This window comes from Tenrec ecaudatus, chromosome 1 (genome assembly GCF_050624435.1).
Source record: "Tenrec ecaudatus isolate mTenEca1 chromosome 1, mTenEca1.hap1, whole genome shotgun sequence".
NCBI lineage: Eukaryota > Metazoa > Chordata > Mammalia > Afrosoricida > Tenrecidae > Tenrec > Tenrec ecaudatus.
Genome location: NC_134530.1, coordinates 142,062,416 through 142,081,364, shown reverse-complemented (window position 1 = coordinate 142,081,364; position 18,949 = coordinate 142,062,416). Strand labels below are relative to the sequence as shown.

General features: G+C 44.9%; 1 protein-coding gene across 1 annotated transcript in view; it reads left to right on the top strand.

Annotated features, from left to right (window-relative positions):
• Positions 1–18,949, top strand: part of VAV3 (vav guanine nucleotide exchange factor 3) — a 405,543-nt gene that overhangs the window by 159,295 nt on the left and 227,299 nt on the right. Inside the window, exon 3 of the mRNA XM_075558833.1 lies at positions 16,200–16,258. Coding sequence (XP_075414948.1) covers positions 16,200–16,258 — 59 coding nt within the window. The remainder of the gene's footprint in view (positions 1–16,199; positions 16,259–18,949) is intronic.

Sequence of the window (18,949 nt, the reverse complement as noted above, 5' to 3'; positions counted from 1 at the left end):
ATGAGCTGTAAGAGCCCCCAATAAAATGATTTATTAAAAAAAGAGAGAAAAAAAATTCAAAGGGGATGTCAGATCTAAGACTCTGAAACTTGAAAGAAAGGATGAAGTGCAAGAGTTGACAGCAAAATCTCAGAGGGCAGCTTGCAGAGACAAAAATATAATAAAATGTGAAAATATATGGAGTTAGGAAATAAGAGGAAGACCATACTCAGCATATCTGAAACGGAAAGAACCCAAGAAAAAAAATTCAAGCCTCAAGTTGTAATATTGGAAGATTCTATGGGCGAAATACTGAATGAAGCAGGAAGCATCAACATAAGATGGAAAGAATACACAGAGTCAGTAAACCTGAAAGAACTAATTGATATTCCACCATTTCAATATGTAGCATATGAACAAGAACCAATGGAAGTTTAAGCTACCCTGAAAACATTAGCCGACTCTCTCACTCACTCTCACACACTCTCTCACTCACCCTCTCACTCTCTCACTAATTCACTCTCTCTCACTAATTCACTCACTCAACTCTCTCACTAATTCACTCCCTCCCTCCCTCTCACTAATTCACTCACTCTCACACACTAAAAAAAAAAAAAAAAGAAAACATTAGTCAACAAGAAGACTCCAGGGATTGATGGAATACCAATCAAAATGTTCCAACCAACACTGGAATACTTGCTCATCTATGCCAGGAAATTTGGGAACAAGGTATTTGGCCAACTGACTAGAAAAGATCCATATTTGTGCCCATTCCAAAGAAAGGTGACCCAACAGAATACTCAAATTATAGATCAATATCTCTAATATCAGTGCAAGGAAAGTTTGCTCAAGGTCATCTACCAATGGTTGCAGCAGGACATTGTCAGGGAGCTGCCAAATTCAGAAGAGGACATGAAACAGGGCTATCATTGGTTGGCTGAAAGCAGAGAATCCCAGAAATGTTTACTTGTGTTTCATTGACTGTGCCAAGGCATTTGATTGTGTGGACCATGACAAACTGTGGATTTCCCTGAGAAGAATGGGTATTTCCTCGTGAAGAATGGGGCTCCCAAAAGACTTCATTGTGCGTATGTGGAACGCACACACGGGTCAGGTTGAGGGAGCAGAAGAAGGGAATACAGCGTGATTTAAAGTCAAGACAGGCACGTGTCATGTTTATCTGGAGAAACTGGATTGCATGAAGAACGCAGCATCAGGAATGGAGAAAGGCTTACTAACAACCAGCAGTACGCAGATGACATTGTGTTGCTTGCTGAACGTGAGGAGGACGTGAAGCACTTGCTGATGGTGGTCAAAGATTGCATCTTTTGGTGTGGATTACAACTCGATAAAATGTAAATAAAAGTTTTCACAACAGGACCAATTGGTAACATCATGATAAATGAAGAAATGATTGAAGCTGTCAGGGATTTCATATTGCTTGGATCCACAATCAGTGCCCATGGAAGCAGCAGGCAGGACTTCAAATGATGTGTTACATAAGGTTAATCTGCTACACAAGACCTCATTAAAGTGTTGGAAAGCAGGAGTGTTACTTTGGGGACTAAGTTGTGCCTGACGCAAGCGATGATATGGTCAGTGGCCTCACAGACATGTGAAAGTCGGGCATTGAATAAGGAAGACCAAAGAAAAATCGATGCATTTCAACCATGGTGTTGGTGAAGAATATTGAAAGGACTACCAAACAGATCTGTATTGGAAGAATTGCCTCCAGAATGCTCCCTAGAGGCGAGAATAGGAGACGTACTTTGGACATGTTCTCAGGCGAGACCAGTCCCTGGAAGAGCGCGTCATGCTTGAGAGTGGAGGGGGAGCCCAAGACGAAAGCACTCTATGAAATGCATTGCCATTGGGGCTGCAGCAATGGGCTCCAACACGGGAACGATTATGCCAACGGCACAGGTGGTTTGTACACAGGGTCACTATGAGTTGGGCCTGACTCCAGGGCACCCAACGGCCTCGCAAGGACTCTGGCGCTCCTCACAGTCTGTGTAGCTGCTAAGCGGAAGGGCAAGCAGAAACGGAAGAGCACTAGGTTTGCCCCAGCCACCATTTCAGATGGGGTCGTGCTTACGAGCTACTTTTATCGTGAACACTTAATGCGAGACTATTACACGTGCACATAAAGTATTGTTTCCCAGCTAACCATTGAGCTCAGAGTTTCAAACAAGTAATGTATGTAGCAATGGCTGTTTCTATTCTTTGATATTACACGGTAAACAAATTTGTACCCAAATGCAGTAGAACAAACTTACAACGGTGGTTTGGGGATGAGAAACCACATTACGTAATGAGACATTCCCTAGTTAATGAGCAGTAGTTTCTTTGTTGCACATTAAAATTTACATGGACTTCCTAGGCGATTTATATCATTGTAAATCTTTCCTGTTTGGTGTACAGAATTAAAAGAAACAGAAAATTATTACTCTGACATGTTCAGATTTTCATATGAATTTGAGCTTTATACTATAGGATAATATAAACATACAACATTTGTGTTTTCACAATACATAATTTTGTGCCACTGAAAAGTTTGCCTGTAATAATGTCATGTAACTTTGTACTTTGGCCCCACAAAGGAAAGAGGCACAGCACTTCCTGTAGCAGTGGACTGATGAGTTTGATACCGGAGTTCGATATCGTAGTGTGCTCACATGGCACCACACGGAGGAATGCTCAGTGGAACAGTGAGGGACGTGGGTTAGTCCATGAAGTGGCTACACTCTTTAGAACCACATTAACCATGAGTCTTTAAATGAAACCACACTCACTGCCATCCCGTCAGTGCTGACTCAGCGAGTGACCTTCCTGTGGGTTTTCAGGACTGTGACTGCTTATGGGAGCAGAAAGCCCAGGCCTTCTCCCTAAGAGCTGCTGGCGGTTTTGAACTGCTGACCCTCTGGATCACAGTCGAACTCATAACCACCACACCACCAGAGCTCCTTGGGCAGTGCAATAGGAAATGTGTGTGGCCACGTACCAAATGGCTGAAGGTTTGAGAGTACCGAGAGGAACCCTGAAAGAAGACTCTGGTGATTATTCTGAAAAGCCTCACGGCACACCTGGTGAGAAACAGCGCTACCCTGACACACAGGGGGTCAACCTGAATTGTAATAGGCGCCACAGACACTGTGTAGGTCAAATCACAATTGAAGGCCCAAACCTAAAAGTATTGGCATCCTGGTAGCATTCCTTGCTTTATTCAGTCTGGACATTCAAATCTAGGTGTTGCCCTTTCTTTGCCATCTTTTGGAAGTTACTTCAACTCTTTGACCCTTAGAGGGTTCGGATGTGAAATGGACAGAAGGTATAAGAGGCTTGGTGATATTTGACTAGGACTCAGTATTTTACCTAGTACCTGCCTATCAAGGGTTATTTGCTAAAATATAAGAAAACACTGAATCTGTTTGGCTTCAAGGATTCAAAAACTATCCTAATCTTTAAGCCAGTGACTTGGACCCCTGTTGCATAGTAGAGTCGACTGGGAAGCCTTTAAAAGAGTCCGATGATGCTGGGCCCCACCACAGCCTATTTGAGTCTTGTTCTCTGAAGGTGGGGCCTAGACAGACAGAAGTGTTTTTCAAAAGGCTTTCACCTGGCAGTGAAAATGGCTTGTCATGGCCATCTGAGAATAAGTTTGTGTGTCTTGCTGTGTCCTCTGTCACACCAAGGCACCTACATGTGATCTTTCTGCATTCTGCATCATTGTATGTTGGATGCATGAAGGTGAAGAGGGACTTATGGAATAGTATTTGATTTAAGAACTTGATCTAGATTTGGCTGGGATGCTTTCTTAATATATAATTCCTTTTTTAAAAAATTAAAAGATCACTTTATTGGGGACTCTTACAGCTCATAACAATCCGTACATCAATTGTATAAAAAAGCACATTTGTACAGATGTTGCCATCATTATTTTCTAAACATTTACTTTCTATTGAGCCCTTGGTATCAGCTCCTCCGCCCCACCCCCCGAATTCCTTCTGAATATAAAGCTCTCTCCTACACATATATGAGTGTCACTGGATTTTTTCTAGTCAACACAGGTTAACATAGTCTCTGTAATTCCCATGAAATGGCCATTCCCCGATGGGTCTGAGTAAGGAAGATGGGGAAAGATGATGATAGAATTACCCAATTCCGTTGTGAGTGAATAGGGCTCATTGTGATTGGCAGCCCACCCTGCTGGGTCTACATTGGCTCATCTCAGAAGTAGGAAAGAGAAATCTTGTTACCAGTGAGAGAAGAGCCAGGAGTGGAGCACATCCTTTGATTCCCGAGGTTGCTGCATATTGAAACTGTTTGAACCAAAAGACAGCTGTGACACCCAAGGAGTGACAGAGCAGTGGCAGCAGCAGAACTAGGAACCAGAGCATGAGGCAGAGTAGTGGACTCTCTAGCCCATGGAACAAGTGAACTTGAGTGTCTTCAGACAGGATGCTGGCTTGTAGAATAGGGTGCCTCTTGGTTCTTAATTGAGGGAGCTAGGTTTTCAGACAGACAGACAGACAAGATCTGAGAATCTTCACACTGAGGTGTTGGATAAAATAGCATGCACTTTGGGTCTTTATTGGCATTCCTCAAGAGCTTATAACATTGCTTCAGCAGGTTAGAGGTCAGGCCAAGAGGCGGAGGGCCAGAGAGAGGTCTGTCTGAAGGCACAGGAGAGAAGATACTGTCCTCATTGAACACCTGTATCCTGAGCATGTCTCACTTAAACCTGTTGACCTCCCCAGCAAAGTTCATAATCACGAGAATTGTTTGTGAGTTGTATGTGGCCAGTGCAATGAATTATTGCCCCCAACATGGGAGGTGCCATAGGGGTGAGAAATGGTAGAAATGTTGGAGAGTTACACATGCCGGACCTCATAGAAATTGGTCTTAGGTGAGTCTTCTTCTTGAGTCTTCTTCCTTGTGAAGCCAGAGAAGATCAGATGTCACCCTCACATCACCTTCACATTTTACACCCACAAAACCAGTTTTTTTTTAAACTTCGAGTAATTCTGAGTACAGCAAGGCTGTCCCTGCCTCCACGAAGCCTTCTCTGACCCAATCCCACACAGCAAATCTAACCTAAATCCTGCCCCCTTATGTAAAATAAAACTACATTGTCATTTAAACATATTTATAAAGACACATTTGTGGTAGGATGTTGAAATGATATAGCAATAAGTACAGACCACGTCTCCCACCTTCTGTCCTCTGAGAACCTCAGCTATGAATCTGCTTTGAACCTTGGGGCATTTTTGTTTTCCCCTTTTCTTTTTTTGGTCAGCAGTGGCTCCATATAATATATGTTCTTCCATGGCCTGCTTTTCTCATGCCACAATGCATCACAGGGTAAAGCATGAAAACAAGAGCCATAGCAAGACCCCAAATAACCAAGCCTATTGCCCTCAAGTCAGTTCTGGCTGTTGGCAACATGTGTTAAAGAGCAGAGCCTCCCCCAAAGGGTTTTCTTGGCTTTGCTCTTTATGGCAGCAGATCACCAGGCCTTCCTTCCACCGATCGCTGGGGGAGGGGGTGTTAAACCCACCAACGTGTAGAGGAGTCATCCAGCACAAACTGTTTGTGCCGCCCAGAGACATCAACACATAGAGATCTCCCGTTATTCATCTTAACAGGTACATATGGTCGTTGTCTCACCAATGAGTCCCCCTTAGTTAGCATAAGGCTGCAACTTTGCCCCGTTTTTTTTCAGTTGCATATGTGTAGTTCTGTCGGCGAGATTCTAAGGAGCCCTGACGGCATAGTGGGTTGCGTATTGGGCTGCAAACTCTGAGCCTAGCAGTTAGAAACCACCAGCTGATCCATTGGGGGAAGAAGAGGCTTCCTACTCCCAGAAAGAGTTACAGTCTCAGAAACCCACAGGGCAGTTCTACCCTGCCCTAAAGGGTCTCCACAGTCAGAGTTGACCCAGTGGCAGTGAGTTCCTGGTTTTATAGGTGAGATTCTTAGATGGGGTCATTAAGTCAAGGCATGATTGATCTTAAAATTTTTTTCCAAAAGTACGTGAGACCATCATAAATTATTCTAACAATGTACTATGGCTCCTGTCTCGCCTACCTGATGGTGGGAACTGCCTTGAATGCTGGAAATCACACTGCTGCTTCCTTCACTGTTCCATCTCCCTGGTTCACAGCCAGGCTCATCATCACCACTTAACACGAAAATATTTGTTTATCAGAAAAATGAATGAGTAATACTTTTCAAAACAGTTGTGAGGATGAGGGATAATATGTGTAAAGATACATAAAGGACTTAGCTTGGCACAAATGGAGATTAAATAAATAATTGAATAAGGAACCCATTATGAAAATTAAATATTAAGTATTAGAAGAAGTTCCCTGTCTGCTCCAACCGGGAGGCAACATACATACCAGTACCCACCACCAACGTTTTCTGTCTCGATTCCTGACCTTTATTGTTCCTGAACTCTTCTGCACCATAGCTTTATTTTTACCATGCCATTCGCCTTGTTATAAACCATAAGACAGCTTTCAGTATCAGCCTGTTAACATTAGACAGTGATCGAATACCCATTCACCACCATTGTCTTCCTGAAGGGCCCTTCTGGCAAACTGCCATGCTTGGCTTGCATGGCACAAGGGTAGCCTGTGATCAGAACAAGTCATCCACCCAGGGGCAGTGTGTGGCAGCTCCTTCTCAGATAAAGGCAACGAGGCCACAGGTGTGGGGGCTCCCTGGAGGAAACCATAGCTGGGGCAACGCAGCTAGGCTCTTCTGCACCCGGCAGGCTAGTGGAAGGTTCTGTAAAACACACATGTAAAAGAAGTATGTATGGCTCCCGGTGTTAGGTGCTATCAAGACCATTGCACTGCACAGTGACTTCATGAGACGGACTATAGCCGCCCCACCGTGACTCCATGACAGAGTGTAACTGCCCCACAGTGACTTCATGAGACGGACTATAACCACCCCACCGTGACTCCATGACAGAGTGTAACTGCCCCACAGTGACTTCATGAGACGGACTATAACCACCCCACCGTGACTCCACGACACAGAGTGTAACCGCCCACCGTGATTCCATGACAGAGTGTAACCGCCCCACCGTGATTCCATGACAGAGTGTAACCGCCCCTCTGTGACTCTACAACAGAGTGTAACTGCCCCACTGTGACTCCACAACAGAGTGTAACTGCCCCACTGTGACTCCACAACAGAGTGTAACTGCCCACCGTGACTCCACGACAGAGTGTAACTGCCCACCGTGACTCCACGACAGAGTGTAACTGCCCACCGTGACTCCACGACAGAGTGTAACTGCCCACCGTGACTCCATGACAGAGTGTAACCGCCCCACCGTGACTCCACGACAGAGTGTAACTGCCCACCGTGATTCCATGACAGAGTGTAACCGCCCCACCGTGACTCCACGACGCAGAGTGTAACTGCCCAGGGGGTCTTTCAACTGCAGTCTTTATGAGACTAGTCACCATAGCATAGCCAGAGTGGCGACCACGCTCATAAAGACCGCAGTGGTGCTTTGAACCACCATTCTTTTCTTGGCGGCTAAACACTTCAACACCGTGTCACCAGAGTTGAAAACTGATAAAATCCAAGGTCCAGAAAGCAGAGGTCTAGACAATGTGGCTTAGTGGAAGATGTTAGGGAGCCAGGACTCAATAGGGAGGTGGCTCTGGAAGGGCAGGGGTTCGGGAGGTGGACATCCTTGCAGCGCTATGGCATGGCATGGACGGTCCAGCACAAGGATGGTCCTTACCCTCCTGCTTCTTCCAGGCTCAGTCACGGAGAAAAGGCCAAGTTCCAGAGATAACTGGGAGTGTGGGCTCGGAGTGCTGGCTAAGACATGTGGGAGGGCAGATGCCCCGAGACCTAGCATGAAATAAACACTGTGCAGTAGATTCACTGACCACTGAATATGATGCCTCATTCTCAACCCGTCCAGATGGCAAATTTCAGGCTCACGATGTATTTCCTTTTAGCCCTCAGAGGAAGTGGGAAGGACTCCTTATCTTCATTTCCTTTGCTATTCTGACTTCACACAAAAAATCACCCCGTGGGACACACTGCAGCTTAGTGCCACTTCTGATAACATGGCTTAGAGGTTGTCTAAAACACTTGGTTGTTGCAGGGCTGGTAGATGTTGCTGAAAACATGCTATTGAAAAGTATTCCTTGCATCCGTCACTTGGAATGAGGGAGGCTCAGAAGGCTTCTTAGAACCCCGAACTGTATCTTGGATTGCAGGACAACTGGGAATTTCCCAAACTCATTCCTTGGCGAGCAGGTCAGCAGAGGCATGGTACTATAAAATACAGAATTTCCCAGCAAGAATAACCAGTTTCTGGCTTTAACCTGTCCGTTGTCAAAATATATGCCAATAAAACTAAGCCAATTCCATTGGACTTAGATTCTAAGAAGTTTAGTAGATTATATCCTTCTCTCTCTCTCTCTCTCTCTCTCTCTCTCTCTCTCTCTCTCTCTCTCTCTCTCTCTCTCTCTTTGGATGAGTAGATATTTTCAAGTTCTCAGAGCAGCGAGGTCATTGAGCACCTTTTCTTTTTATTTCTGAACAAAGGAGGTCTGTTCTTATCTTGAGGCATTTCCATACAACTATGGACTTGCCTAAGCAAATTATCAGATAAAGGAGATTATATGAAGAAAAATGTGACATCAGTTCTGGAGGAAGTCTTGTTAAAAATCTGTGGTATGCAGATGAATACCATCTTGCTTGCTGAAAGTGAGGAGGATGTGATTGTGTTAGGCTGGGTTGACTAGAGAAACAAATTCAGTGAGACTCATATTTGTATAAGAGAAAATTTATATCAAGAAGTCATTTTATATTAAGCAAACATCCCAGCCCAGCCCATGTTAAATCCGTAAGTCTGTTAATAGTTCATAAATCCCTCTTCAGATTCATGCAGACACATGCAACGATGCAGAATTCAGGAAGAACACAGGCTGGTGGATGCAAGCCTTGTGGATCCAATGGAGGTGGCTGCATCACAGGGCTCGTGCAGGTCTCAGCGTGGCTCGTCAACAGGAGGGTGAAGGCAGAGAGGGAGGGGTCAGGTTCCCAGGATTGTCCTCAGGAGAAGGTCATGCCCATAAGGAGGCAGGCTAGATTGACAGGCTAGATTCCAGGAATCTCTACACTTTTGCATCTTCAAGTTGACATGAAATCAAGTAACTACCACAAGGCTGTGGAAAAGCAGGGAGGTTTCTTTGAGGATGACGGTGCACCTGTCCCAAGCCATGGCATTTTCAATCACCTCAAATGTAAAGCCCAGTTTTTCTACTGTGGAGCTGCTGGTGGTTTCAAACTTCTGACCGTGTGGATCGCAGCCCGACGCATAAACATTATACCACCAGGGTCCCAACAACTCTTGGCAATGACTCCTTTTAAAATTGCCCCTCTTTCTTCCTGGTGCCGCCACTTTACAGCAGGCACGCACTCTTTGTAGCCCCAGTTATTAAATCAGCCTTCCGATCGGTCTCCCTGTCGTCATTAGCAAATTCATCTTCTCCATGGCAACCACAGAGGCTGTCTGACGTAACATAACTCTCTATCTGATCACATGGCCTCAGCCTCCTTCACATCTGTAAATATTACCCCTCATGCAGACCGCCCCATGGTGATTTCTCAGTGTACTCAAGGGTCTTCATTGTTGGCTGCCTTGCTTTCTTCCCACCTTATTTCTTACTCCCGTCCCCACCCTCCTGTGGTCAGCCCTGCCTGCACTCTGCTGTGCTCCAGAGTCCAGAAGCAAGCCATCGGCTCCAGGAGCATACAACTCACACCGTTCTAATTCACAGGACGACTTCTGTTACATCTGAAAGAGCAGGGAAAGGAAAGCAAACTGGTGCTGGTGATGTGAATGCTCTCACACCAAGGGAGAGAAAGAGATTGTACAATCCCCCCAAAAAACTTCTTGTATACCATTTTAACTATGAACCACCAAAAGAGAAGAAACCTAGGCTCTGTCTACCTAGATCTAGTTGTCTGGTCATGTAATTACCTAGTCAGAAGTCAGAGAAAATACAATTGTCTCCTGATCCTCCAAAATTTACACTCCTCTGTTAGGACATATGGTACTTATGAAACCAAAAAAAAAAAAAAAAAAGAAAATTCAACTGTTGGTACACTATTTCGGTGTTGGCATAACTGTTGGCACACTAAACAGAAAGTAGAGGTGGAACCAACAAAGGCTCCATGGGGATTTTCACTGAATACTAAGATCGGGAATTCAGTTATACGCCTGTCAGTAAACACTACTTCTCATTACAGTCCGGACCCCTATGGAGTTGTTGGGGATGTCAAGGACAATGTCATTCCCAACCCAACGGCTTCCACACAACCCACTGACTTTGAGCAGATAGGTCCCATATGCTAGTGTCAGGCCAGCGGGGAGGTTGTTTATGTGATCTGAAATAGACTGGGAGAGTTCTAGGAGACAAAAGGGAGTTAGAAAATTTAATGAGTTTTCAAAGCTGCCCACAAATCCTGCAGCTGGGTCAAAGTCAAAGAACACATTTTCCGAACGCAGCTCACTTTCAAAGTCAGGCAATTCTCTGCCAAAGATCTCAGCTTTCTGAATGTTGTCCCCCCGTGGCTATTACCACTTTAAAGGATGCGTCTGCACAGAATCCAAGAACTAAGAGGCAATCCCAGGATTACGGGCTCTTACAGTAGAGAGGAACTTGGGACTGCCTAACAGTCTGGAGATGCCCGGTCTTCAGTCCTAACCTCAAACCATCCCTAGGGAAGAATGAAGCCTCTGTAAATTAGTCTCCTATTTCAGATTGTCTCACAGAAAGTATGCCGTTGCCTGTATGACTAATTAAACTGACAGTCCTTTAAAGTTACTGTTTGGGCTGGTTTGGTAGCACTTGTAATTGCCTTTTGCTTGAAAGTGTTGATTTCTCTCTGAACTTGAACAATTGAACAGAGGGTTAAACAAATTCATTATTGAGCCAGAGATGTCGCTCTAGAGCAGCACTGGCCAAGAGAGAGTTAGGCCACTAGCCACACAGAGTTTTAATTGTTGATAAATTTATAAAATAAAAAGAAGTAAATTATGTTGAACCAAATATTGCACTATACACACACATATATGTGTTAGGGCTTTGAAAACTTCATGGGAAAATGAAATAAAAGTATTTCCAAGTCTTGAAACATACATATTTACACGCACACATATATATATCCATGAGGAAGTATCTCAAAAAACAACCCCCCAAAAAACTAACAACAGGGAAAAATATGAATTCCCCACTGGCCCCCTACTCCAGGCAAGCATCCAGCAACTCACTCTTAATGTTCCCAGTGGTTCTCTCTGGTCACAGTGAATTTTTTCATAAAGGCAGTTTCCCTCAAACCTTGTGTTTTGTGATGGCCGACTTAGAACAAGAGGGTGTGAAATTTTTTTCCTGATCTGGAAAAATGCCACAGAAACCATTGTGATGTTGAACATCAATCCTCATTCCAGATGCCCTTCAACTTCTGGGACGGATGAAAATGTCCACTTGCAGTGCATGTGGAGTTGGTTCCACCAGGTCAGACTGTTAATCAAGCGTTCTGTTTAGAGGTTCTGAAAGATTGTGTAACGGTGTGTAACAAAAAGATGCCTGACTTGTGGCAGATGGGGGACTGGTTTTGCCACCACAACAATGCACCTATTCATGCAGCCTTCTCGGTGGGCCAGTTTTTGGCAATAAAACCAACATGCCTCTCTTGCTACGTTCACTTAACTCACCCGACCTTGCTCTGTGCAGCCTTGTTTTGTCTCTGCAAATGCAGAGAGACATGAAAGGTCCGTGATCTGATGCCCTGAAGAGGGGAAGGAAAAATGAGGGAGGTCCGGTCAGCCATGCAAACAGATGAGTTTGCAAAAAGGTTTCCAAGAATGGAACCACAGGTTTGAAAAATGTATGAAGTGTAAAAGAGAGTGCTTTGAATGTGATAAGGCTGTTACGTTAAAAAAAAAATTAAATACATAGCCTTGAAAACCAATCTGTATTTTTTGGGGGGTATCCCCTTCATGTCTCACATTTCTACCTCTTTTCTAGTGCGACTGCTAAGCTCAGACTTTTCACTTTTCAACAGGGCAGCTGAGAATGCCTAATTGGTTTCTAGTCCCTCTGTTTCTACACCACTTTCCATCACCCCGGCCTGCTGTCCACTTTGCTGAGAAATCTTCCTAAAAATGTAGTCGTGACCTCATCACCATCATTATGAAACCTTCATAGACCCTTCAGAGCTTCTAGGACACAGTGCACTCTTCCAAAGCCGGTGTGAAGACGCCCTTGCCCACCTCCCTGCCTCCCTCCCCTTCTCCCATGCTGCCGTTCACTGCCGCCGTCAGTCAGCCCCAGCTCCAGCTCCCGGCGTGCAGCGAGACACTGCCCAGTCATGCCCAGCTACATGGTCATCCATAGGCGCTGTATTGCCTGGTACTCCGAAGTCAATCCCTAAGCCCATTTCTTTAGTCTGTTTTGCTCTGGAAGCTCCACCGAGGCCTGTGTGCAACCTGAAAGGCCCAGTGACAGACAGGTGGTGGCTGCGCCTGAAGCTGGGAACGGGACCTCGGTCTCCCATGTGGATGGTGCTATCCAGAATCTCTTCATGATTAGTATTCGTTTCACAGTTCCTGCTTGTCAGCCACGGATGTATGCCCAAAACAAGGTTCCATGGCCGAGATTTAGTATGGTTGGTCGTTGCTCTGTTACTTTGCAGTTTTTCTATTTATTCCTCCTCCTTGATCTGAGAATTAAGGTCCAGAGGTAAAACGTTGGACAGGACACGGTCTCCTCCGTGACACTCGAGATGGTTGCGCTGGTCAGTGCAGCTGAAGGAATACGTCTCATGTCTGATCAGACTGCAGACTGACGGCTGGAGATCTGGCATTCATTTGGGCACTTGTCTATTCCCAATCTGGGTACGTCCAGCCTTTATACAATAATCATTTGTCCTAAAAATGCCACATCGACCAAACAGTCTCTGTTTTCTGTGGTGACACTCGAGAGAAAGGGTGGACCTTGTCCAGCCAGAGACACAAACCAGAGTGCTCGCCTCCGAGGGAGCGGCCATCGGCCCTCTGTCTCGACAGGATTCATGTACTTACAGTGCTTTTATCCACCGAGGAGTTATAAATAACCCCTGTAAAAGAAATAACAGGAGCTGGTTTCAGCTCATTGATTTTTCAGGGATGTTCATACCTTGTAGAAACATTCAATTTAGAGCCAACCTGATGGGCTGTCGCATGCCTCCCTCTGGTGGACGCTTACGCGAAAGTCAAGTGCTACTCTTCTTTTTGGAGGGAAAGCTTTCTGGGCTGAGCACCTGTTCTTATGTTTTAGATAAGCCATAATTATTAAAGGAAATAGCCCCCATGGAATAACATACACGCCACTGACATGTGTGATATAACGGCAGCAGTGCAATGGGCAACACTGCTGCGGTGGCGAGCTAACAGACTCACAGCAGTTTTACCGGCAGCTTTGTAACAGTGCCGCGCCAGCAGAAAATTCAACAGGCGTCCAGGAGCTGGCAAGCTGTTTCACAGCCCATCCCACAGCCTTCTCAAAGCAAAACTTTTCACTCAGTGGCCCAGCATTTTGGAATTTCAGCAAGTGATTATTTCCGCCTTGAATAGTTAATTTTGTTACATTGTTGATAATTTTTCATTCACAATCTTCTGTGCCTGGAAAGGTGGACAGACTTGGAACCCCAATGGGATGGTCTTACTCTACCCTTCACGGTTGCAATGAGTCGAAATCTACTGAACTTCAACCCAAACCCAAACTTGCTGCCGTCGAGTTCATGCCGACTTTCAGTGCCCCTGTAGGACAGGGCCGAACTGCTCTGTGACTTTCTGAGACGGTAACAGTTTATGGAAGGAGATAGCCCCGTCTTTTTCCTGAGGAGCAGCTGGTGTTTCTGAACTGCTGACCTTATGGTTAGCAGGCCAACTCATAACCAGTACGCCACCAGAGTTCCTTCAAAGGCAACAGATATTAAAATAATTCTATGATGCAGGTGATTAGTTCTTACTGTTCCCACTTTCAGAGACTTGTAAAAGTGAGATTATCTAGCTTGTTATCAGGCAGAGAGCATTGTACAATCAATATGGCAGGTGTGGTTAGGTTAAAATGTCATATCTTATCACTATCTCTCTATTAATCCATTTTGAACTTATTTGAGCTTCAAAACAAAGCGAAGGGGAAATACACATGGATTAAGCTGCTGGCGAATCACCCTGACCATAGACCAGGGCTGTGAATACTTTTGCTGTCATGCAGAGTGCATTGGAAAGTAGATTATTGCAAATGCAATTAGGTTAAAATTTAACCCTGTATAATTTGATCTCCTTTTTACCCATTTTTAATTTGTTCTGGTTTCTAATCTTTTCTGCTTTCTTTTGATAAGAGTTTCTCTGTGCTTTACTTTGTTGTTGTTGTCATTATTATTGGTACGTTTTCCAGTCAGTGAAGTCCTGGGTAGGTAAATCTATAGAGGCAGTGACCGGATTAGTGATTTCTTGAGGGTATGGCAGGGGAAGGCTAGGGGTGGGGGGTGGGGGATGGGGAGGGGGGGGATGGAAAGGGGGGAATGGGTGGGGGTGGGGGGATGGGGAGGGAATGGCAGTGAGTACAAGAAAGAAGAAAAGGTGCTAACGTTGATTTCGGTGATGATTATTACAACTCTTAATGAGATTGAACTAGTGTGAGTGAACTATTGAGTTGTATTATATGTGAATTATATGCCAATAAAACTTTAAAAAAATGCTTGGTTAAAAACTTGTGGAACCGGAAATCATCGATGTATTCTTAGCCCATGGTCATGAGTTTCTACATGCATTGCTGTATTGCTACAGTGTTGCTTTAAGTAGTTAAGCAATTCGTATCTCAAAACTTCTGCTGGCTCATAGAGACCCTATTGGACAGAGTGAATTTCCCCCTTGGGTTTCCGAAGTTCTAAATCTTCTTGGGAAGAGGAAGCCCTTGTGGTTAGCAGTCCAACACGTAATCACGACACCACCAGAGATCCTAGAAGAGGGAAGTGTTGGGTGGCTCTTACCCTCGCGAGGCTTCAGTTTTTGTCGCTGAAGTGAAACGGTAGTATCACCTCAATCAGGGCAGAGTTTCGTCTACTCCCCCTCTGTTTTTCTCATTCGGACTAGACCTGGTAGTAGACAACTATGTCAGATTTAATCTGGAAGGGACACTCCAGGCCTAGAAGTGTCACAGAAACTGGATTTCCGAGGAACATGTACCCTTAGTTTCCTCGCTAGGGCTTCGAGCAGGGGGTCTTCAGTATAAGCAGTTAAAGTCAGGTTAAAATGTTCGATACTAATGCTCAACCTGTATCCTGGCCCCCTTAGGCCCAGGGACTGAGGATCTCCACACAGAATCTTTGAATTACATAATCAAGGATAATGAGGCATCTCTATCCTGAAAAACTCTCAGAACTAGATAGGCAATTATCTGAAAAGTGAACATTATAAAAAATAACTACCACTTAAATACTTCACTCGTATTAACTTATTTAATCCTTATAGCTATTCGGTGAAGTAGGGAATATTAGTATAAACATTATTAAACAAATAAAAAAGCAGCAGCCCGGGGAGGTTGTGCTATGTATTCAAGGTTGCCGCCTGATGGTTTGAGTGCATGTGCTCTGGCTTGAGCCCCTCATTCTGCCCTGGTGGGAAGGCTGGATGTCTGCACTGTTCAACATGGTAACCACTAGCCACCTGTGCCCACCAAATATCCGAAATGTGGCCAGTGCAGCTAAGGAGCAGAAGTTTTAGTTTCATCAATAGTAATTTAGATCTGTTCAGTATTAATATAAATCTAGATAGCCTCATGTTGGACAATAGTCCTTTAAAGAATCGTTTAGATTCTGCAAATGTAGATGATACAAGTGCTTTGGGATCACCCAATCTAACTCCTTGTTTTACTGATGATTGAATTGCTGTTCACGTGAACTAGGAAATCTGTTTATAGTCTTAAAGTTAAAAAGTGGGGGCTTGGGGTGAGGACCTAATTACAACCCAGGTGTGTTTATTTCCCAGTGGAGTTACGTTACTTCTGAAGATTGACCTTTCTGCTGCCATCGTTAAGAGTAGACCGGGAAATGGGCATATGGGGTGAACGGGGCCTTGCCTTTTGTGAAATACATGTCCAGTGAACACTTCCTTCTTTTCTCAGGTTATAGAAACCCTGTCTCGGCTTTCTCGAACGCCTATAGCGTTGGCCACAGGAATCAGGTAAGCTTGTTCTCAGTGGACCCTCTGAGCTGTTCCGCTAACTACAATGATTTACTATTGCAGAGCACCATGAGTACGGAGACCTTGTTTCTCACATGCAGGTTATCTGGTATTTAGCTGCCTTTTACATATTAGAAACTTCTTGAGCAATTAGGAATGTATCCACAGGAGTAGCTAGATACTCTCATGATTAGGGACCAGGGATTATCTAGCAGGCTCCTAACAGATTCAGAATAGTTCAGCCCTGACTGACAGCAGGCAGGGCAGCCTGTGTGCTCCTGATCCAGTCTCTGGCCGTCAGACCTTGGCCTGAGCAGGAAACGGGCAGCAGTGCCCTGCGGAGAGATGGCAGCCTGCCACACTGCTTTGAGTGTGTGGTAGGCTGCATAACAGCCTATTTTCAGCAAAGCCTTCAGACTCACAAGTCAGTTCTGCCCAATCGCAACCCTACAGGACAGGGTAAAACTGCCTCTGGGGGCTTTGGACTTAGTTCTCTATGGGAGCAGAAAGCTCCTCGTCCTCCCTCAGGAAGGCCGGTGGGGCGGGGGGGTTGAATTGGAATTGATAATCTTGGAGCTGGTAGCCCAACGCATCATGTCTGTGCCACCAAGCTTCTACCTCTTTCCTACTCAGGTAAATATTCAACACACAGGAGAGCTGGTTGCTTTGCAACGTGTGTACTGCCTGTGTTTCCACAGGCTGCTACTGCACTGTCTTAAACTGGTTCAAATTTCTGGTAACTGTACATTGATCAGCCATTGGTCTCAATTGATACGGTCTTGAACTTCTTCCAACGTTTCTGTGCATGAGAATCATAAAGACCAACCCAAATGCTTATTTAAAGAAGTATTTTGAAAGCTATTGCTGTACATTTGTTTCCTGTAGCATGTTTTATTACCATCAAAAGCTCTAACAGCTCTTAGATTTTAGCAATATAAGAATAGCTGCTCATGTGTCAAGAGATAAGGGCACAGGGATGTGAGGAAATTTGGTAATAAAAATAAAAGCGGGGAAGTAAGCCAGTGAAGTAATTTAGGCCACTTCTGTGCAGCGGCATTTGCATCGTCAGTGAGCAGGAGGCGGTGGATGGTGCTGTGGGCCGTTTGCCTCCAGATACTGCATGCTCAAGCCTCATTAGGAAATGAAGTCCCAGAAACCAAGCAGCTAGGCCTGATGGAAATGAAGAGATGTTTTGATTTTGTTTGTTTGTTTACCCTGTTCCATAGTCCTGCCTCCAGCCATGTGCCTTTCTGGTCCTTGGTTTTTGCCTGTTGCTCACGTTTCTCTGTCTAGCTCACATTCAGAGTATAAGGGGGAAGGTCTGAGGGCGGTTGAGAGGACTAATCAGCACCGATGAGGCTCCCAGTCCCTGGCTGAAGCACAGTGACATCTGGGAGGACGTCCCCTGAAGACACTGTCTTGGCAGCTTTATACAGAAGCATTCTACAGCCTGGACAAATATCGAATATTTTTAGTTCATTCTTAACTACAACTTTCTACATCAATGCATATTTTATGTTGTATTCAGTGAGCCGATGTGAGAACAGTATATCTCAGTTTTCGTGTGCTCTCAATTCTGTACAACAGGAAGATGTTAGTTTTTTCTCTCTTCCATCTATATTTTCTGCAATGGACTTGCAGTGTTATACAAGCATGATTACATGTGTCTAAATTGTTTTAAAACTTGAAACATTGCATTTCTTATACATAGGAATTAATTTGGAAGATAGGTTTCTCAAAAGTCACCTGCTAATGGGAAACCCTGCGTTTTCAAGGTATTGCCTAGTAATTGTTCAGTGATTATTTCGATGGGTTCTCTCACAGACTTTTCTGAAACATATGGCGTGTTGACTGCATGGAAGGAAAGCACGACTTTTGGCCCTTTCTCAATTGCTGTCACTGGTGTTAGACATACAGTTAGGACATTACGGTGGTGTTATGAAAAGTTCATAGTTGTCATGAGACAAACAAGCTTCGGAGGAAAATTAAAGGGTAGGATCAGAAGAAAACTTAACGCATCATTTTCTTTGCATAGAAGACAAGAAAAACACCTTGTTTGTCCCTAAGATGTACTTGACCCATGTGTCTAATAAATGAAAATAAACGATAAAGTTTAAACCCTCTAATGTGTGCATAGAGTAGTTCCTCAGAGTCAGTCATCTGTCAGGGACACAGCACTTTTGTCCTGTGCACTGGACTATAGAAACATGACAGGTAATGGATCTGTCATTTGGGTCCAATCTCATAGCTGAACACAGAGTCTTGAAAGCGGCTCAGTGTTCTTCAAACTGGGACACTGCAGCACCCTGCAGGTCCGTGATGGCAGGAAGAGAAGCATGTCTATATGCCTCACATTGTACCCTAAGGAGCCCTGGTGGCACCATGGTTAAGCACTCTGCTGCCAACCTGTGGTTTAACCCCCCCACTGGCTACTCTGAGGCCGTCTGTTTCCTTGGGGACCGTGCTACTCTGTTGTGTGGGATGGTTGTGAGTTGTCATGGACCCCGTGACCACTGGTTTTTTGGCCTGAATCGCACATATGGCCGCAGTGAGCCATGGCAACTGCTGTGGATGGCTCGGGGAGCCCACGCCGTGCCTCTCCTGGGGAGACACAGCTGCAGGGGAGGCATTTGGGGGGAGCCCTGGATGTTGTGTTGACACGGTGCCTGGTCTACACAGCAGCTTTTGCAT